The sequence below is a fragment of the Megachile rotundata genome, chromosome 9 (assembly GCF_050947335.1).
Source record: "Megachile rotundata isolate GNS110a chromosome 9, iyMegRotu1, whole genome shotgun sequence".
NCBI classification, from domain to species: domain Eukaryota; kingdom Metazoa; phylum Arthropoda; class Insecta; order Hymenoptera; family Megachilidae; genus Megachile; species Megachile rotundata.
Genome location: NC_134991.1, coordinates 7897736 through 7920548, shown reverse-complemented (window position 1 = coordinate 7920548; position 22813 = coordinate 7897736). Strand labels below are relative to the sequence as shown.

The 22813-nt window shown below is 37.7% G+C and overlaps 4 protein-coding genes across 9 annotated transcripts in view; 3 read left to right on the top strand and 1 right to left on the bottom strand.

Annotated features, from left to right (window-relative positions):
- The window catches only part of LOC143265178 (uncharacterized), a 430584-nt gene that overhangs the window by 359766 nt on the left and 48005 nt on the right, over positions 1 to 22813 (bottom strand). The window lies entirely within an intron of this gene.
- Positions 836 to 4755, top strand: LOC100874789 (DNA damage-regulated autophagy modulator protein 1-like). Its single transcript, XM_003706366.2, has 7 exons — positions 836 to 1017; positions 1836 to 1930; positions 2873 to 2994; positions 3087 to 3313; positions 3697 to 3835; positions 3909 to 4066; positions 4340 to 4755. Exons 2-7 carry the CDS (start codon positions 1860 to 1862, stop codon positions 4406 to 4408), a joined length of 786 nt encoding a protein of 261 aa, XP_003706414.1. The 5' UTR covers positions 836 to 1017; positions 1836 to 1859; the 3' UTR covers positions 4409 to 4755.
- On the top strand, positions 4901 to 11346 carry LOC100879241 (DNA damage-regulated autophagy modulator protein 1-like). Of its 5 annotated transcripts, none has more exons than XM_076535263.1 (7): positions 4901 to 5293; positions 6693 to 7023; positions 8328 to 8449; positions 8633 to 8859; positions 10390 to 10528; positions 10611 to 10762; positions 11206 to 11346. In XM_076535263.1, exons 2-7 carry the CDS (start codon positions 6941 to 6943, stop codon positions 11302 to 11304), a joined length of 822 nt encoding a protein of 273 aa, XP_076391378.1. In that variant the 5' UTR covers positions 4901 to 5293; positions 6693 to 6940; the 3' UTR covers positions 11305 to 11346. The 5 variants fall into 5 exon arrangements, with proteins under 5 accessions (XP_076391378.1, XP_076391377.1, XP_076391374.1 ...); XM_076535262.1 differs by lacking the exon at positions 4901 to 5293 and adding an exon at positions 5359 to 6318; XM_076535259.1 differs by lacking the exon at positions 4901 to 5293 and adding an exon at positions 5359 to 6528.
- On the top strand, positions 11713 to 16697 carry LOC143265124 (uncharacterized). Its single transcript, XM_076535258.1, has 2 exons — positions 11713 to 13511; positions 13554 to 16697. Exons 1-2 carry the CDS (start codon positions 11713 to 11715, stop codon positions 13579 to 13581), a joined length of 1827 nt encoding a protein of 608 aa, XP_076391373.1. The 3' UTR covers positions 13582 to 16697.

The window sequence follows — 22813 nt, the reverse complement described above, 5'->3', positions numbered from 1 at the left end:
TGGAATTACAGAATTTTTTAAGTTTTGGAATTTTTTAAATTTCTGGAATTTGGGAATTTTGGAACCTAGGAATTTAAGTGTCTAGAAATTCGGAAATCTAGTAATGCAGTAATCTAGTAATCTAGTAATCAAGTAATCAAGTAATCAAGTAATCAAGTAATCAAGTAATCAAGTAATCTAGTAATCTAGTAATCTAGTAATTTAGTAATCTAGTAATCTACTAATCTAGTAATCTATTACTCTAGTAATCTAGTAATCTATTACTCTAGTAATCTAGTAATCTAGTAATCTAGTAATCTAGTAATCTAGTAATCTAGTAATCTAGTAATCTAATAATCTAATAATCTAGTAATCTAGTAATCTACTAATCTAGTAATCTAGTAATCTACTAATCTAGTAATCTATTACTCTAGTAATCTAGTAATCTATTACTCTAGTAATCTAGTAATCTAGTAATCTAGTAATCTAGTAATCTAGTAATCTAGTAATCTAGTAATCTAGTAACCTACTAATCTAGTAATCTAGTAATCTAGTAATCTAGTAATCTAGTAATCTAGTAATTCAGTAATCTAAGAATTCGGGAATTTTGCAATTTTAGAATCTTTAAATTTAGAACTCGAAAAATCCAGAAATCTACAAATCCCAAAATACAGCAGTCCACAAATCTCGAAATTCCAAAATCCACTAATTCACATACGTTCCCCATTTACAGTAACATATTCGTAACATATCACCAATGCCACCAATCATTATCACCAAATTAAAACAAAAAATCTCCCTTCATACCCTAAAGAAATAAACCCCTTTCAGAACGCAATCAGATAGTTCGTTAATTACCAGGCGGCACGATTGTGCGCGTTAATCAGTGATCGACATATTACGTAGGACAACAAGTATGTTAAGAGCTCTGACCGACAGTTGCTTGAAGACGCCCCATGAAGAAGTGCCCCCCTGGTGTAGCCTCTATCACGTTATTTGATAAAAAAACGATTGCAGTCATCCGATCGAATCCTCCAGGTAAGATGTCAGGTTTCTTTGAAAAGGCTAACAACCAAGATGATTTACGTTCGTGGAACACCGGGCTTTTGATCGTTCGTTGCTTCTTGGAATAACCTTGGACTGTTCCAGAACAGAGACTCATAAATTAATTTCTTCTGTTTGTTCGACAAGGTTGAGGATATTTGTCTGCTTTATTATTTACTGTCTGCAATCTTCTTTTTATTTTTGTTGCAATTTTATTTGATTTTCTGTGGATTTTTTTGGGCACATTAGGTTAACGATTTACTACTTTATTAAATTGGTAGGTTTAATTTAAAGTAGTGGTTTTGAAAGCTTGATGACATAGGACTGCATACTTTTTACATTTAAGAATACTTTTATGTATGTTACATACTCTGAATAAATAAATATTTAGACTGTATTGTCATGTACTAAAATTTGCTTCATTCAAATTATTATTGCTGTAATAGAAAGTTCCATTATTTAACATATCTGAAATTCATTGTAGAATCAGTCACAAATCAGTAAAATAGTCCAAATAATTATTAAAGCCCCGAATAATTAAAAATTCGATTAATATCCGAAACTTATTACGGTGTGACTGATTACATATTCTTAAAGTAATATCAAAAGTCGCAGTAAGCAAATTGAGATGTCTATCAATGTGCAACGCGACATTCCTTCGGTATAAAGCTTCTCCAGTTATCTAACTTTGAATATAATTTAATCCTTCTTCCATTTCGCTTTGTCCGTAAAATACTGCGAACTGTAACCAACAATGGAAGCTTAGTCGACAACGCGATAATAACTTGTGATAAGGGAAACGCTTGTTTCAGCACTCCGAAATATACGAGTGGAGGATGCCCTATGGAAAGTTGCATGTCCTACCACTGAGCCTATTTATTCTGATCCCGGTGACATTTTTGATTACGTAAGTCCGTTCATACGTAGATGGATTTCAAATAAAACTTGGACTCGTAACATCATTCGTGGTTAACTTCGTGTGCGATACATCTCATACTGCAGATTTTCAACGTTTACCTTCATAATTTATTATTATTTCACACTATGGTTCAGCTGTTTCAGTATGTGCATACATACATATTGTATATCACAATTTTGACTAAATACTTTACTCAAATTAACTTGATTATTCAGCAATAATTAGAGATTGATTAAATGTTACAGCTCGAATATAAATGACACACGTCACCTTTTAGTTGATTAAATTTTCATCAAAATTCGAACGATGTCGATTAATTGGTTTGATAAATAACTGGAAGCATTTACCGAAACAATGACCACTGTTTCACGATGCGATGAAAATGAAACCGTAATCGGAACATCGACATCGATGTTCACCAGCTGGTTTATAGTCGATCAAGGTCGCAGTATTGGAAACAACAGTCATGCGTTTTATTTCCGACACTGCAATGTACATCGTGATCAGTTCGATTCATTACACTTTGTTGTATACACTTCGCGAGGAATATTGTTCTGTAAATATGGCTGCCTCCATAGTGGATGCAGCATTGAATTCACTGCATTTTTTATAACTTTTCTTTCAGAAATTCTGTTGTTAATTGAGATTGTATGTCTTTAAAAGATTCTTTGTAGAATTTGTTATTAATTATTTGTACTTAGACGAAACATTGTTCATCGTTTAAAAAATTAATCAATGTCACTAATCATTAAATAGTGAAACGTGATAAAATATGAAAACACGTAATGTCATTATTTGTTATTTATCTAAAAGTATTACTATATATGATATATATCGATAATCAGAAATTTTAATTTAAAAAAGGTGAATATTAAAAAATAATATTAAAATATCAGAATAAACGATACAGTTTGAAAACGAATATTTCAGGTACACCATATCGGTGCATTGGGACCATGTGCTACCAGGATTCCCCTACATATCGGAAACAGGCACCCTGTCACCGGAATCATGTATATTCGCTCAATTTCTGAATATAGCAGCGTTGCTCCGTAAATTTCACTAAGTTTTCGCTACAGTTAACTCATCGACTATGGCCATTTCTATCGTAACGACGGAGAACGCTATAATTTGTGCATTTCAGTCGCCTGTTGCGTGTATATCAGACACCGACAAGTTTCTCAATGGCGATTGGAAAGGGGCAAAAATCTCGTTAGCAAGAAAATCGTTGTTGTGGCGGCCTGGTGTGGTGCCCTAGCTTGTTTCGGACTCGATATTCTGGCCAATTTTCAAGAAGCTCGGGTTGTCGCGGCTCACATGATCGGAGCTATGACCTGCTTTACTGCTGGAACTTTTTACTTCTGTCTTCAAGTAACGTCAAATTAATCTTTGAACATGACACCGTAAATTTTAGGTTGGACATTTGGAAAACAATTAGTACATTGAGACACAGAGATTTCAATTTTGGACACATCTACATTTCTTTCTTTCATGATTAGATCATTGCATCAAATGTTATTTTTCTTTTCTTCAATCTGTCTCAAAAAATTAATATAACAGATATTAAAAATCAATACCTGAAAGAACAGTTCAACCTCCAAATAAAAGTGCAAGAAGTCTGCAATTAAATTTAGATTAAAATAGCTTAAATTAGCTACAAACTTCCCAACTAAGAATTAAGAAATTCTAAGATATTATACGTCCTATGCGTCCTGTGTACGTCCTCTCAAATTATAATTATTTCATTTCTCCAGACATACATAAGTCACAAAATGGTGCCGGCAGTGAACGGCAGAATTGTCGTGTACGTTCGTGTAAGCCTATCAATTTTAACCTTAATTTTAACAATTATCACGATCGTGCCTGGCTACATTTCAATGCTGCAATTTCAAGGTAACAGTTTCTCATTTTCTTGTTTGAAGTCCAGATGCACGGACACCGGTTATTTGATGACGACGATTTGCAGGCAACGACTACAAAAAATGGCTGCCAACGGACGGTGGCTGGGGTTGGCACGTTACTAGCGCAGTTTCCGAATGGGTTTTAGCGATTGTATACTGTGCTTTTCTTCTCACGTTTGTTCCTGAGTTTCGATTAATTAATTTCGAGGATCCTGTGGTCACGGTATACATTTTTTTTGTAACTCTGGTTATTTACAATATTTATGTTTAAGAAAATTTTTAATTAAGAGTACAAATTGAAATGCAATTTGAAGCTGCATTTTTCTTTGTGCTTATAACTTTATTTATAAAATTAATTGGACGGAGTTCAAGCTTTCTGTATTTCTTAAATTAACAGCAGTTTTTATTTTGTTTCATAAACTAGAAGTACAAGTTGAATTTGACCGGAGAAATTATTGGTTGAAATTTCAGACATATCTGTATTTTCTGATTTCAGCTCATATACTTGGATAAGGAACCAGGAATCAAAATAACCCACAAATTAGATTTACAGGCCCAGGAATGATGAATCTATTAAGCTACATCAAAACTAAGATTTATGATAAATTATATTTCTTTAAGAGATTATTGGAATCGATTGTACATATTGTTTATTTCATTTTTCCAACACATTCGATTTGGGGATTTTTGAACACAGAACATGGGTATTGCAGATTATAAAAATTTGAGGGTTTAGGGATTTGATTGTTTGACAATTTAAAAAATTCAAAATTTGGAAATTTGAAGGTTAAGGGATTTTGTAATTTGATAATTTGATGAACTGAGAATTTAGAAATTTGAGAATTTGGAGATTTTGACCCGCAAAAGTTTGACAATTTTGAAATATAGAAAATTTGAAAATGTGAGAACCAATCCTCGATTAAAATCAATCCACATTTTTCGAGTCTCCCAACTCCTAATTACTGGAACTCCTTAATTCTAAATACTCCACATAATTCAATCAAACAAAAGTTATCAAATAATTTATGAACAGGAATGTACCTGAATAACTTCTACAAACGTGTCCTATCACTCCCTGATCTCAAAACTCTCATCTAAAGAATACCCTGAAGCCATTCCCCGTTCAGAACGATTAAAACGATACCAACGTTGGCAAATGTCAATTAACAACGCCGTCTTTAACCAAATTCGAATGGTCCTTGAAGAAGTCCGCAGCCAACAAAATAAAACGAAACGTGCTTCAAGTTTATCGAGAAACGAAGCCCGTTGTTCAGTCACGCTTGGCAAACGTGTCCAAGAACTGGCGCTGCAATTCATTTTACATTGCATAAAATTATTGCAGCTAAAAAATAAGAATAATCCGCAGATGAACACCTTCGTGGAAGTCCATTGCAGATGTTGCAGCGTGTTATTATCTTGCAACCAGTTCAGATGCGGTATTTTTGATAAGGTACAGTCAACTGCAAATCTTCCCTAGGGAACCAAAAAAGGGAATGACTCGCTACTCTAACTCTTAGGGATATTTGGTTGGATTTTGAACTTGGAAACTTTAGGATTTGGGATGTAGGAATTTAGGAATTTTAAGATGTAGTAATTTGGAGATATGGAAGTTTAGAAGTTACAAAATTTACTGAGATTTGGAGATTTAGAGAAAATATGGATTTGAAGGAAAATTTAGAAATTTGAGGGCTAAGGAATTTAGGGACGTAAGTGTTTGGAAATCTTGAGATTTGGATACAAATGAATATGGAAATCTAGCAATTTGGGAAGTTAAGAATTTCGAAAAATAAGAATTTGGAAAAGAACCTAGAAATTTAAAGACATATTTGGATATCTTGAAATTTGAAAATGTACAAATATGAAAATCTAGGAATTGGTGACGGACATTGTCTCTATCTGCGTAACACCCTAATATACTTTTACCAAACATCCACTCTCCTGCTGCACATTCAGCTCAGAAAACCCTGATTTACCGAATTGAATATAGGTCGCAGTACCTGTGCGAGCGCTACTTTCGTTTGCCAGCGAATTTTTCAAACCCCTGCATCGAAGCTGTCAGGTGCGGCAGCGTCGATAAGCGTATCGTACGCACGTATCGTGACACGAGCAGCGTCGCGACGTACGTTCCTTGGTGAACGTCGGTTAGCGACGACGTCGGCGTCAGTCTCGTGGCGCAGCTGCCGAGAGCGCCGTTCTCGTTGGCCCATCGATCGCGCACTGTCGGCCATAACCTCTGCAATTTCCACTGTCTTCACCCTGGCCTCTTCGATAAAAACCCCGAAGCTTGCGATAAAAAGCAACGAATCACCGGAAACAACGTCGACAATTAATTACATTCTGGGTGCTGTCATTCTAAAACAAACAGGGTGTTGTTCGCTCCGGAAGACCTTCAACTGTGTGCAACCCCTTTCGGAGAGAGTTTGCAGTTTCGGTGTAACGTGACCGTACGTGTACGTCAGTGTGGAAATTACGAAGGTACAGGCAGATCTTGTTCCGAATTTTAGTGCTTTCGACAACCGGGTTTGTCGAAGCTCGCGTGCCAAGGGACCCATCCCTCTAGACAACGCCCGCGTGAGAACTCGCACGCGTCGATCGTCGACGAATTCAGTGAATCATCGTGGATTACAGTATTGCATACATTTCTGGCGCGAGTTCGTGGACCTGGCTCGATTACGGCATTACAAGGTATTCGAGAAACATTCTTGCGAGCTTTCGCAAGGGAGATAAGATTAAGTGGTCACGAGATAAAAGGCGTACTTTCTCTCGGTGGGAGTGCAATAGTAATTACAGTTAGCCCGTGACAATAGAGGTACGTCCTCGCCACGTGACAATGTGTTTTCTGTTCGAAGGTGTGTAGAAGAGAGGTCGGATGAGAGTAGAGCCGCAGTGCGCTCGTACGCGTTGCAGCGATTGATTCCCAGGGGAATAAAAGGTTTGGGAAACGAGAGAAAGAGACGAGCATGAGTGTTCGTGGCTCGTCGACGCGTGCATCGACGCGGACGTCTCCTCGATAGCGACGTCGTTCCCGGACGTCGTCGTGTGACGTCATCGGTTCCGGCGGGAAAGCTAAACGTAACCAAATACGCACAGCCGAAACATGGACAAAGGGGATTACCTAGTCAACCTACACTATCTTCCGATTATATTGTTTGTTTCGTTGCCTTCCGTTTTTATTCTGACGTGAGTAGCATTCTGATATCGAATTTACTTCTTTATGCACCTTCATCAGTTATTCCGTATTTTTTGTGTCGACCATTTAACTGCGCAGGGCAGAGGTATTTTTTATTTTCCTGCTTCGTATTTGATTTATAATTTAAAAGGTAGATTCAGGCAGGTTGAAGATGAAGTAAAGAAATGGAACGTAAACAAAGCCATTCTTTATTCTGAAACTATTCTTTATTTTTTAATTCTTTATTTTCAGAAAAACTTGAATTAATGTGCTATCAAAAAATTGTATAATTAATTGAAGATTTTATCAAGTTTTGTATGATCAAATTAAACTAACAAAAATCTGTATTACTAAGAAATTGTATAATTGAAGATTTTATCAACTTTATGTATTAAGTAAAGCAAATTTGATTAATTAAGTGCTTTATAAAGTTTGCTTTAGAATTTTTTCCAACTGTTCAGTATTTTGTTCACGTCATTAATCATCGATAACCCACATGATAATCAACATGTATATTTAGTAATTTTTCTTTAAATCGCTTAAGTCTTTGAGTATGGACACCTATGATTAGATATGCTACCGGCTAAGCTCGCAAAAATGCACAATGCATAATTATATGCAGAACGCTGCTTAAAACATTCTTCATTGAAAATTTGAAATGCAAATTTTCAGTAATTTTGCATAATGAACGTCAAAGCTAGATTTAAACGTGCGATGTTGTCAGTAATCCACGTCAAAAGCTGTTACAAGTTTGATTTCGCTAAAATATAGCTGCTTTATTTTTCATTAATTAATATTCAACGTTATTAAAATCCCCTTTGCAAATAAGACGATGAATTGAAATTTGCTCGTGCATAATCTGTATCCGCTTAATTTGCATTCTTTTAGATATACGCTTTAGTGCCTCATTTTTCATTTCTTATTTGTTTACATTTAAGATGCTTTTTTTCTAATATGAGATCATTGTTGATATTATTTTTGGAGGTTTCAATGTAGCTCGCAAAACTATTAATTTTCAAGTAGTAAAATATAAATTACGTAAAGTTTAGTAATAGATAATATTTCATTATTGTTAGGTATTAATACTTCATCACACTATATTTACACTAAATTAATATTACAATACATATATTTGTGAGTATCTAAAAATATTGTCAAACTGAAAAAAATCATGTGACAAAGAATTTCACTTTATCACGAATATTTCAATCCGTACATTTACTGCGAAAAGGTTACATACATCAGAGTTAAGTTATTCCTTTGCGAACTCTATCGCGAGCTTTCGAATACATATGTATCTGTTTGTGTTTTCCAGTTACATAATAGCGGTCGTATTGGGTCACGTGGAAGCTGGATTCCCTTACATCTCGGATGCAGCTTCGTATGCACCCGAAAGCTGCATATTCGCACAGTTTATCAACATGTTAGCGATGCTCAGTGAGTATAGCGTGTCGACATTTAAATTTTCGACGCTGACGAGGCGAGAAAATCGATTGACCCTTTGCACGCGGTACAGTAACCTCGATTCTCGTTCGCAAAGGACAATCCGATATAAAACTTCAGATCCCAGAAAATACGAAACAACCCCGCTATCGTTGATTTATTCTTTGTCTGTTTCAGTGTCGTTCCTCGTCTATATTAGGTATTCGCAGGTGAAAGAATGCTCGAGTACGTTCAGCCTGCAAGAATCTCTGTCGAAATGGAATTACTGGTCTTTAATTTTTGGCCTGGTGGGCACACTTGGCCTCTCCATTGTAGCTAATTTTCAAGAATCGTCCGTCAAGATCGTGCACTTCATCGGTGCTTTTCTTTGTTTCGGTTTCAGCACTGCGTATTTTTGGACACAGGTAGGATTTTCAGATGTAGCTTTTGTAAATATTTTAGAAATGTTGTAGTCTATGCTGTAGCTTCCTACGCATAAATTTGCCACGCATATATTTTTACGCGATAGATTGCTATGTGTTTGACTATCACGAGTTACATCGCCACGCGCTATATTGCCATGCGTTGTATTTCAACGCAATTAATCACCACGCGTTATGTTACCACGTATTAAATCACTATACGCTGAATTTCTACGCATTATATTACCACGTGTTATATTGTCTCGCGTTATATTGCCACGTATTATATTTCTACGCGTTGGATTATCACACGTTATTTTACAACGAATTGAATCACTGCGGGCAGTATTTCCACGCGTTATATTCCCTCGCACTATATTGCCATGCATTATATTGCCTCGCGTTATATTGCCATATATTATATTTCTACGCGTTAGATTACCACACGTTATATTACAACGTATTGAATCACTATACGTTATAATTCTACGCATTATATTGCCACGCGTTATATTGCCTTGCGCTATATTGCCACATATTATATTTCTACGCGTTAGATTGCCACACGTTATGTCACAATGAATTGAATCACTGCGGGTTGTATTTCTACGCGTTACATTGCCTCATGCTATATTGCCACACGTTATATTGTCACATATTATATTTCTATGCGTTAGACTGCCACACATTATGTCACAACGAATTGCATCACTGCGGGTTCTATTTCTACGCATTACATTGCCTCGTGCTATATTGCCACGCGTTATATTGTCACATATTATATTTCTACGCGTTAGATTGCCACACGTTATGTCACAACGAATTGAATCACTGCGGGTTGTATTTTTACGCGTTACATTGCCTCGTGCTATATTGCCACGCGTTATATTGCCACATATTATATTTCTATGCGTTAGATTGCCACACATTACATTAAAACGAATTGAATCACGGCGAGCTGTATTTCAACGGGTTAGATTGCCACGCGTTATGTTGCCTCGCATTATATTGCAACGCGTTGTATTACTATTCGTCAGATCAGCATGCGCCATATTATTACGAATTATATCACCACGAATCGCTACGTATTATATTATTATGTGTTAAATTGCCTCGCGTTATATCACAATTCACCAATTCTCTATACGTTGGATCACCACGCGTTGCATCGCCATGTGTCGTATCATCAGTCAATTTTATATCGTACCTCTCCGCCAAATTCAGTAATCTGGGTCATTAATTTGCACCTAAATTCCGAGTTCCCAAAACTCGATCATAAAAACGCCCACTTAACTCGTAAAAAAGTTCCCGATGAAACTTTCATTCGTCCGAACAAAGGAACGGGAATTAAAATTGAATGAAAAGCCGTGGATGAAACATCAATGCCGTCTAATTGGATCAAGCCAAACGAAGTCTGATTTGTTTCTGTAGGTTTGCGTAATTTCCTGGAAAGCTGATTCACCCACGGCACTAGATTGCATACATGTTATAAAACAAGAGACTGTCGTTTTGATGGACGTATTCTGTTTTCAGGCTGTGTGTACGTTCTACCTGCATCCAATAGGAAGTTCCTTGAGATTAGCGCATCTTCGTACAGCACTGTCTACTTTTTGCACTGTGTGTTTCATCATCACCATCATTACAGGTCCGCTGGCGTATGCGGCTTATAAGGGTTGGTTCGTTGTGTTTCCTTTCATTATCGTTATATGTCTCTTGCTGGTGATTTAATCAAGTGTTTTGGTACTTTTTTGTAGGTACGAATCCGAAGAAGTGGTACAAGGAGGACGGTGGTTGGGAATTGCATGTCGCTAGCACGATAACGGAATGGCTGTGCGCTATCGCGTTCTGCATCTATATTCTGACGTTCAGTGATGAATTTAAGAATGTCAAGGTCACGCATCCGAAGGTAGATGGAAGCTTTTTATGAGAATTCTTTTGGGATATGGATTTGGAAAATTATGAGGCGTTTATGGGTTAATTGGATATAGGTCACTTTAGAGGGGTTTCAAATTTAGTAATCCAAATTGCGACATTCTAAAATTATCAAATTTGCAAATTGCTAAATTACTAACTCTCAAATGCCTAAGTACCAAATCCATAAATCTCAAACCACCAAATCCACATCAGTGAGTCTCAAAATTTCAGAGCTTCTAGTCCCATATCTGCAAGTTCCAAATACACAGATCTACAGATGCACATATCCCGAAACCTCCACAAATCCTAAATCCTCAGATCCTAAACCCTAAGTCATCTTAGACCCCAAATTCAGAATCTTCAAATCTCCAAATTTCTACTATTATCGCCAAGTCTCTATTCTCTCCCAACTACAAGCTATTTCTCCGTCTTCAGGTCGTGTGCACCCGTAATCGTACAAGGCTCAGCAACGAGGCGTTGAACGAGAGCCAAAACTCCGTGATGGCTCACGATCACACGGCCAGGATCACCTGATCGCTCATAGGCAGAGGCGCCGGTGGTTACGTGAACCTCCTCTCACACTCTCCAGTGAACACCCCGTGTCCCGGTTACAGGTACCGTGAGTCCCGCGAAGCTTTATTGGACGAAATCGAACCTTTGGTGGCATCGACACCGCCAGCCATCTGCGACCTTGAGGGGAGAACCGACGTCCTCTGCCCGGTGCAAATACACGTGCAAGACCCGGCGATACGCGAACGACGACGACTGACCGGCGAACAGGAAGACGTTGAGTACGATCGTAAATGGTGCGAGGATCATTCGAAAAGGTGGATAGATCTGGACGAGAACGTTCTGGATGGTTATATCCTCATAGACGACACGTGTCTGGAACGTGGTGTGGTACCCGATGAAACGCAGGAGATTCCCTACCCTGAGGGACCTATGGACGATGACGAAGACGACGCTGACAGTCACGGTAAAGAGTGTTCCATCTACAGTAGAACGAAGAGGGCAGCTTCGAGAAGAACCAGAGAAGACTTCGATCTGTCTACCACCTATCCACTAGCTAATAGTCACGGCAACGCTTATCTTGAGTCGAGTAGTCACGCTAGGTACAGCGAATTGTACTCGGAGCTAGCTGTCAGGAACTACCTGGAGACCAATCGAGACGATGTGGCGAATTACTCCGTGGCGAACAGCCACGGCGATCATAGTATATCGTCGGAAAACAGGGAACGGAGCTTCAGAGAGAACGCGGAGACTGATCAGCTGACTTGGGACACCAGACAGCACACCAATTACGAAGTAGCCAACAGCCATAGCAACTACAGGGTTTTCTACGACAGCCAGACGCAGCAGAGGGACTTGCTGCAAACGACTGTCTGGCCGATAGAGTCGTGGCGGGAGCAGCTCTTCGGGAATACTTGCGTAACGGAAGAGAAGCTGCAGAAGTCGGAAAACGTTGAAAGCGTGGGTGACGAAACGAGAACCAAATCGGAGGCGAAAAGCGATCCTATCGAGCCGACCTGCGACATCGAGCAGTGTCTGGTGCAGATCGAGGAGAGCCTCTTGAACATCGAACAAAACCTACTTCACGTACAAGACCTTGACATTCCGGAGTTGAGGAATCTTTTGTACAAAAGTCCGAGCATCGAGAAGAGCTTGTACGAGGTGCAGGACCTTCTCTACGCCGACGGTATTGTTCCTGTAATAACTAAGAGGAAGTCGTCGACCCTCGAGTCCGAAGACGAAGACGATGAGGACGAGGACGAAGAGGAGGAAGAAGAAGAAGAAGAAGTTTGGACGGATCGTAATATCACCGTGAAGGACAACGACAACGAGGATGACGATGCTGGCGCTGGTGCTTTCGACGCGTCCAACGAGGAGTCCTCCGACACTGCTAACGCTGAAGAGAACAACCAATCGGGATCGATGGATGATCGATCAAACACGGACTGTGTGAACGGGTCGACGGTTTTCCGGGAAACAACCACCGACTCGAATTACACGGAGAAACCCATGAACTTCATACCGAACAGTCTAAACAAAACGCTGCCTAGGAGGATCGTTCTGGACGGAGCCAAGGAGAACATCAGACTCTGTTCTTCGGAACCCGAGGAGCCGATGATCATCGATTACAACTTGAACACCAGCTGCGCAGACAAGAAACCGTTCTGGCGCGACAAATGTCACAGTAGAACAAACTCCCTGGACGAGAACTCCAAGTTTTCCAATCTGGACTCTTCGGATAAACGGGAGACTGGCAAGAGCTCCTTGCAGAACTTGCTGTTCGAATCCACGAACAACAACTTTCTAGACTTTACCGGGAAAGCTAGGTCCGAGGAGATGTTGCAGAACAGGTCGAAAACGAACAAGAAAGGTACGAGACAGAAACAATGGACCATCATGGAGGCAAAAACGGAGGACTTTCGAAGGAAACTCGAGTCCATTTCTTCGAATCGATGTTTCGCCGTGTCAGCAGCCAACGAACAAAAGAGGACGAAACTTTCGAAAGAGGTGACGACGAATGTGACGCGTCCTCGTGAGAAATCACGCGGTACAGGTTCGACGGACAAGCTACAGGATAAGGACAAGGAGTCCGGAGGCAAGAGTTTCGACAAAAGGAAGAGGAAGAAGATATCGAGTCGAAGTCAAAGCTCTTCTGAGAACGCGTTAGTGCCTAGCAAACTGATCTCCCTGTCGCTGTCCCTTCTCCTCGCGGCTTTATTGCAAGCTGTCAGGTGTCTGACAGACCTGGTGGAAGACGCATTCAGGTCTGTCAGCTACGACAGGAGCGGCCTATTGCAATAAAACACCATGGGGGCGTCCCATGGAAATTCAGTAGCGTCCACGACAAAATATCGCGTATGAATGACTAAGTTAGATGGCACTAAATATAATTATTTTTCGTCCTATTCCTGTTTGTATGACTTCGTTGATACTTCCTGTTAGGGCCAGGATTTTTGGACACGTTTGATATGATTGAGGACTTCTTTAAGAATGTTGGATATTTGTATCCACTTTTGATACGGTGACTTGGGATTTCGTGGATCCTCAAATTTTCAAATTGTTCTGAGGATTCGAAATTGTGGAATATTGATACCTGTATTTCCAAATTTTCAAATTTCAAACTCACAAGTTCCTACTTATGATCCCTGAATTCTTACGTTTTCCATAAGCACAAGTATTCGCTAATTCCCACATTTTCAAATCTTCATACTTCCATCTCATTTCCAACAAACTTCTAAATTTGAAGATTTGGAAGTTCATGAATTAGAACATCAGATCAAAATTTTATAAAATTCATTAATGTCCGAAGTTGCAAGCTCGGTTTGAAAATATGAGGACAACCGTTAGCTTCTGAAAATGAACAGCTTAAACAAGTCTTCGTCGATTACATAAAACGGGTCTAAATTGTCCATCAAGGTGACCACGTTCGATTCGACGATAAGCCAACGAACCTTGTCGATGTTAGAAACTTAGACCCACAGTCTTGAATGTGATTAACGTTGCAGTAAATCTGAGTTGACTGAGATCATAGTAGATGCTAGTATATCTAGGACATCGTACAAAGAGTTAGAGAACGTTGTTCAACTTTATCATCAATCGTTCAAATTACTCGTAATGCGTGTTAAACGTAATCCATGTCACCTATGATGTTCACCCGAAACTTCTAAACTTCTACCATAGGTGTTTCGTGTACAGTTTTCTTCTAATTAACGATTAAGTACTGAGATGCGTCGTTGGATTCGCGTTTGACGAGGTCGCCTTTATGGAACATCTGTTAACCTGATAACGGGAATCGCGTGTGTAAAAGACCATCCTAATTCAGACTAATTCCGACTATGATGAAACTTATCATTTGCAAACATAAACGTCCAGAAGCTGCAGCTGATGTCTGTGATAAATGCTATGCTTACGATCCATAATTATTGGCGTAATTAGACGGAAAGTAGGGTGAGACTGGTCCCACGCTGTAATATGGATTGATATTCTTTTTCCGCGTTGTACGAAAGACGTTTAAGATCCGTTACGTAATTATGAGGATTATTTCTGTAGATTCTACACTGTAGAATGTCTGACGTTAACTGTTTTGAAATTATTGAGGTTAGAAATTTGGAATTTAGAAGTTTTTGTATTTTCTTGGTGGACAAATATTTGGCATGATTTCTACGCGAGGGAAATTAAGATGTACTTTAGTATTTTTTTCAAATAGAAAATTTCGAAGTTTTCTATTTTCCCGATTTCACTGTTCTTAAATTTCTCAATTTTCCAATTGATCACATTCCAAATGCCAAAATTCCCTAAACTTATGTTTTCTGGTTCTGAAATTTCCCAAATTTTTATTTTTCTATTTTCAAGTTTCCTAGTTCCAAGTTCTTAAATTTCCTATGTTCTTAGTTCCAAGTTCCCAATTTCCTATTTCCCTAGTTTCAAGTTCCGAAATTCCATATTTCTTTAATTCCAAAGGTTTCAATTCTCAATTTCCCAAATTTCCCATTTGCCTAGCTCCAAGTTCCCAATTTCCCTATTTTTCTAATCTCAAGTTCCCAAATCCTTTATTTGTCTGGTACCACCTTCTAATTTCCCCTAGTTTTAAAACTCCTCAATCTCCTATTCCCAAACTCCCCAATTTCAAAAGTCCCTAGATCCCAAACTTGACTAATTCCCAAATTCTCTAGCCCCCAAATTCCTCAATTTCCTATTCACCAAATTCCCTAGTTTCAAAAGTCCCTAGACCCCGAATTTGGCCAATTCCCAAATTCCTTAATTCTCTATTCACCAAATTCCGTAGTTTCAAAAGTCCCTAGACCCTGAATTTAGAAAATTCCCTAGACTCCAAATTCCTCAATTCTGTATTCTCCGACCTCCCCAATTCCAAAAGTCCCTAGACCCCGAATTTGGCCAATTCCCAAATTCCCTGGACCCCAAATTCCGTAATTCTTTATTCACCCAATTCCCTAATGTCCAATATCCCAATTTCGAAAGTTCCTACTGCCCAAACTCTCTAATCCCCAAATTCCCTAGTCGCCCACCCCCTTAATTTCCCATTCTGCGAACTCCTCAATTTCAAACGTCCCAAGCTCTAAATTTTCAAATCCTCAGCCTCCCAAATTTGAAAACCCAAAAATTTACAAGCATCCACCTTCAAAATTCCCAAATTGTAATACTCGCCGATTCTTCAATATCTAAAGTCCCGAAATCTTCAAAACACCTCTTCTAAAAAGTCCGTTAAAAACTAACAGGAATAAAGCAGGCGCCAAGCTCAACCCAGATAAAAAGTCCAGTTACGCCAATGTCCACAATTACGTTTCTACAGTGTACGCTTCCAATACGAAATGGTTAAAGAGGATTAACGTTTAAAGGAGAGCATTCGGTTACAACGGTCGTTACGCTCGAGTGATTAATATAGTAAGAGACTCTTGTCGAAGGGATTCTATTAAAAGGTGCTACATTACAATTCGCGTTATAGGGGAGGAAAGTTCGCGCTGCGGAGGAAATCGAACAGAAGTTTGAAACCTGAGCTTCCAAAAGGTGTTTACGGATCGCTAGACGGATACATATTGCCAGAAACGATGACACACGGTGTGTGAAACTGATAGTGCACGATAAATAGGAAGAAGAATGTGTGAGATATATTATCGATGGAACAAAGTACGGGCTAATCATGCACGGTGGTACAGCATCGCGTGCGTACGTTCAAAAGTGCCTAAACTCGTCGCGTGTCGATAGTACGCGGGATGCAGAACATATTTGTCTAATTGATTAAACTTTAAACTAACGATTTAACGCTACTCATGTCTTATCTATCGTAAGCCTCTTTTTTCAAAGTGTAACAGTTGCTGGGTGACGAGAACATGAAGAAATGACAAAAAAAAAAGAAATAGATAATAAAGAAAAACGAAGTGGTGGGAAACGCTTAGAAACACGTTGGAATTGATTATGCTTATCACTTCATCCCTTCCTGTATCCTCTGTCAGCACAAATTCGGTCAATTAATTTCACTCGCGTACAAATTATCAGAGACAACTTCTTGGCGCAGCTCTTGAATTCGTTTCGATAAACTTCGTTACCGAACGCGCCAACTTTTCGAATTCTGTTCGAAAACCTCGTTTGTTACGGCTCGCATTATGTAAATTCTCAAGTTTTTTCAGGGTACTTTTTAATTGAGATTAAGAAGTTTTGGCGGACTCGTGCTTCTGAATTGAGGAATTTTTTTACAAACATGCTTTTGACATTTAGAAGTTTTTGGAGTTTTGTTAGGTTTGACACAGTTTGTATTTATAGATAGATGAATTTCAAGTACTTATTATACATGAATTTTAAGTACTATTTTCAAGGTATTTTCCTGAATTCATTTCTTCAAAATTCCAATCTTTACATTCAAAAGTCATCAAATATAATTTTAAATTTACAAATTCATACCTGAATTGCAAAATTTCTATGTTCGCCAATTCTATCATCGTCCTGAAACGCTCTGAGAGACTCCTTAATGGTGACCCTAAACCAATTTCGACTATAGTCCATTCGCTCCTACAAAACTCTATACCTAACTATTTCGAACCAAAGTGTCATAATTTGAAGAAAAGAAAAATCGAAAAATAACCTAAAACCAGTAGAATTATCTGAGGAAGTAAAAGTACAATACGCAATTGGCATATGGCAATCCGGACGCATAGAGGGTGAGAGAGAGCAGTATCGATCGATGGTTTACGCTTATCGCACGAGATAATGGAGCACGGCTCTAGGTTCCGAACGTTTTCGCGTATATACACATTCCTCGGATTCCTAGAGCACCATCGATCCGTGTCTTCGTATAACATCACGCCGCTTCGTAACTCGCATCCGTTATCCTCGAGATCATTAATTTTCGCCAACACCTGACAGATAATCCACCTCGAATAATCAACGATGCTCCCGAGTTAACGAGAACAAGGCTAACGTTGTAAATAAAGTAAGTGTCCGTAATATCGCCGGCATGTAATATCGCCTGCAAGAAACATTTGATGAAAATGTTGGCAAAAATCGACGGACTATGGTTTGGGCTTAAAGTGTATGCAGAGGGGCGGATTTTATTGATAGCGGTGCTTTAGCGGGATTTAACCTAGGAGACATATTGCAATAAATTTGGAGCAGGGAAATAGAGTAGGTGATTCTGTAGAGTGAGACAAATTTTAGATTAGAGAAGGTAAGTAATTCAGGGATATTTACTGAATGTAATTCGTAACGTTGTTAACACTTTTTCACGTCACATACGCAGAGGTAAGAAAATTCCACTCAAATTTATTACCTGTATTATTAAAATGTTGTTCGGTAACCTAATCAGAAATATTAGTATTGACTATTTGAAACTTTAAGAGCAATAGAGTATTGTGAAAATATTTTGGAAGATTTTCTTTTAATGAAAATATCACCTTGGGTATTGTTGAATTAGATGTTCTATTGAATGAACTGTTTCAGTCAATATGTAACATTCAACGTATTATATTATAAGTAACATATACGAATAATTTAATTTTACAGTCTTCATTAATGGTCTCATCATCAGAAATCATGATATATGACAGATACGAAGTAAACGTCATTTATCAATCATTTAGTGAACAAAATGTCACCTAGACTTGCTCCTTGTTATTTAATCAGAATTCAAGGATATGATGCTCTGGTTTTAGTATTGATACAATCAATCAATCTATGAAATTCATAGATGGAAATAAATGAAAATAAAAAAAATGGTACAGAAAAATGGTGTAGGCGGTAAAAGCTGTCAAAAAGAGAGGAATTGAAGAGTGGTAGTTTCAAGTTTCAATGCAGCATCTGATACCGGGTGCAGATATAAAATTCATGCAGATATGGAGATGAATTTTATTTGACCAAAATTCAAGCAAAATCGATTGGAAAAATAAAATTGTTACATTTCGCTGAGTTTCTAGATGAAAGTATTTTTGAAATATAGTACTAGTGATTGTTTAATGAAAATATGGATATTTATGTATTAATCATGATAATCAAGTTAATTAGATTAATCGAGATCGTCAAATTAATTAAATTGATCAAGTTGATACTGTTGATCTATTTAATCCAATTAATCTAGTTAATAAAATTAACAAAATTAACAAAATTCACAAAAATTCATAAAATTCATAAAATTCATAAAATTCATAAAATTCATAAAATTCATAAAATTCATAAAATTCATAAAATTCATAAAATTCATAAAATTCATAAAATTCATAAAATTCATAAAATTCTTCAAATTCTTCAAATTCATCAAATTCATCAAATTCATCAAATTCATCAAATTCATCAAATTCATCAAATTCATCAAATTCATCAAATTCATCAAATTCATCAAATTCATCAAATTCATCAAATTCATCAAATTCATCAAATTCATCAAATTCATCAAATTCATCAAATTCATCAAATTCATCAAATTCATCAAATTCATCAAATTCATCAAATTCATCAAATTCATCAAATTCATCAAATTCATCAAATTCATCAAATTCATCAAATTCATCAAATTCATCAAATTCATCAAATTCATCAAATTCATCAAATTCATCAAATTCATCAAATTCATCAAATTCATCAAATTCATCAAATTCATCAAATTCATCAAATTCATCAAATTCATCAAATTAACCAAATTAATCAAATCAATAGAATCAAACCCAATTATGTAAAAAGAAGTCGATGTTTGTTCAAACCTTATTTTCTTAACCAACACTACAAATTTTTACACTTTAATCGTTTCAACACACTATGCAGAAATAAATAGGATAATGTTTCTATCGACCAAGGTAAATTCGACATAAAAATGTTTTTTCCTTTTAACTACCGAATGAGAGTTATCTGAAATGTGGTAGACATTGTTAGGTGCATTTAGCTTGTATCAGGACCAATCGATTTTCTCGACGAGTGGATTTAACTGATACGAGAGTTTAATCAAAACCCCATGACCAACCAACGGAAGATCAAAGTTTCGAGCGCAACTGAAAAGTTTTATTCGATCACGTTCGACTTGTTCGCAGATGAAAACGTTTCATATTCATGACGGGTCAGTCCACGTTGGAATTTTCAATGATCCGCAGATGGAACACACTTTCAATATGCAAAAAGCGAAATGAAAACGTATCCCTAATTTTCAACTTATCAAATACCCATTTTGCTCGAGTTCCAAATATTCGGATTTTCGTGTCACTCAATTGTACAAGTTTAAAATTTTTGTTTAATTTTAAAGTTTTTCAAATTTTCAAACTTACAGATTTTTCAAATTTCAGATTTTTAAACTTCCTGATTTCCAAATTTCCAAATTTTTAGATTTTTCAAATTTCCATATTTTTCAAATTTCCAGATTTCCAAGTTTTCAGATTTCCAAATTTTCAGATTTTTCAAATTTTTTAATTTCCAGATTTTCAAATTTTCAGATTTCCAAATTTACAGATTTCCAAGTACACCAAATTCCCAAATTTCACAAATTTCCAACTCTCCAAATTACAATATTTCTAAATTATCAAATTCCCAAATCTGCAACCAATAAATTCCTAAATACCCAAATCTGCACTTCACAAATTCCCAAATTTCAATATCCCTTCAAAACCCCTAATTCCTAAATTCCTAGATTCGCACATCTCCAAATTTCTAAACTTCCTAAACATCCCAAATATCCAGCCCTTTATAAATCCCCGAAGTTCTAGACTTGAAAAATTCAGATGCCCGAAATTATGAAAATTTGAAACATCATTTCGAAGGTTTGCGATATTCGTCGCAGCCACGTTGAAATTTTCAACGCTTCTCCCAGTAACACACTCTGAATATATTCAAGAGAATCGGCACCGCGAACGAAGCTTTCCGTTTCGAAGCTTTACGACGCTTTCGAGCGGTTTACGAAGTTCACGTCGCGAGTCGCTTCATTTCGCGGTGGATATTGGTCCTAGCAACGGCTGGGGTCATCCATAACCCGACGATATTGCCATCTAGTCGGCTATTTATTGCGCGCCGCTATATCAGAACAGATAATACTCTTTCGGCTGGTGTCCCCGTGGAATATCAATCGTTTAAATCGAACCGTTCGCTTCATTTTTACGTAGCCGTCGCCTAAGAACCCGTCTTTACGACGGAGACCGGTCACCAACCATTATCCGTGTAATTCTGAAATATACCCACGGCGAGAGTAAAACCGAATCGGTGCCTTTTTGATAAATCACGACGGCGAAATCGCCAGAAGGCATTTCTCGAACTCGAGGATCCGCGATTTAGAGTGCTCGAGTGTTTCTGCTGCAACCCCATTTTCGACGCTCGTCGGTTAACTTCCAACCTTCGAGGTAATAAAAGAACAAAATTTCCAGAGGGATCGAATAATTTGGTCATTTTTTGCAGGACTTGTGTGAAGGTCATATTTTGTAGTCTTTCAATTTTTTGCATTTTTACAATTTTTATTTAAATTATAGGAAGCATTGCAAATGTGATTTTCATCTCTTGTAGAGTGTTTCGTTGGTTGTAGAAGAAAATGGGAAAATTTATTTTGCATTGATTGGGTTAGACGAAATTTCAGAGGTAAGGAAGAAATAAGAATGTGATTGAGGCAGTTATTGTATGAGGTTTAGTACACAGGGTGTTTCACAATTAATGTAGGTCCCCGAAATGGGAGGTAGCTGACGTGATTCAGAATAAGATTTCCTTTTGCAAAAATGGGGTTTGAAGCTTCGTTTTTGAATTATTAATAAATATAATTTTATGCTCCGTAATTTCCACGCGCTGTATTTCCACGCTCCGTAATTTCCACACGCCGTATTTCCAAGCATTGTATTTCTACGCGTCGAAATTTCTATGCGCCATAATACCACATACCGTAATTTTCACGCGTCATAATTCCACGTTCCGTAATTTCCATGCGCTGTATTTCCACGCGTCGTAATTCCCACGCGCCGAAATTCCCACGCGCCGAAATTTCACGCGTGAAAATTACGATGTGTGATATTATGGCGCGTAGAAATTTCGGCGCGTGGGAATTACGGGGCGTGGGAATTACGGGGCGTGGGAATTACGGGGCGTAGAAATACAGCGCGTGGAAATTACAGAGCGTGGAATTATGACGCTTGAAAATTACGATGTGTGGTATTATGGCGCGTAGAAATTTTGGCGCTTGGAAATTACGACGCATGGAAATACAGCGCGTGGAAATTACGAAGCGTGGAATTATGGCGCGTGAAAATTACAGTATGTGGTATTATGGCGCGTGGAATTATGGTGCGTAGACATTTCAACGCGTGGAATTATGGCGCGTTGAAATTTCGGCGCGTGAGAATAACGACGCGTGGAAATACAGTGCGTGGAAATTACGGAGCGTGAAAATTACAGTGTGTGGTATTATGGCGCGTAGAAATTTCGATGCGTAGAAATACAATGCTTGGAAATACGGTGCGTGAAAATTACGGAGCAAAAATATATATTTCTTAATAATTCAAAAACGAAGCTTCAAACCCCATTTTTGCAAAGGGAAATCTTATTCAGAATCACGTCAGCTACCTCCCATTTCGGGGACCTACACCAGTTGTGAGACACTCTGTAATGAGGTAGTTATGGTAACCCACGCATCAGTATCAAATATTTTATACGCAATATGTAAATAACTTGTGGAAAGGTCTAATATACTCGGTAGCTACCTTTTGCCAATTTATCCTATTGACTATGTCAATGAGCACCTTAACCTCTTGCACTACCTTGACTTCTAGTGACTCCTTCAGCTGTGATCAATTTTAATACGCTTCAACCTTGGAATCCAAGTTCAATTATAATTTGCATAGTGAACGAATAATACCGAATTAATATGACATTTCAACCTTCTTTTTTTAATATTCTGTTATTAGTTCTGGCAAAACATAATGCAAGGGGTTGAAGTTAAAATAATATCAAAAAAGTGAAATCTGATAACAAACTCGGGAGAAAAATTACTTACGTTATTTTGTAACCAGCTGCAATTCTCACAATTCTAAAGAATAAAAGTATAAATAAATAAAAGAAAAAAAGTATGACA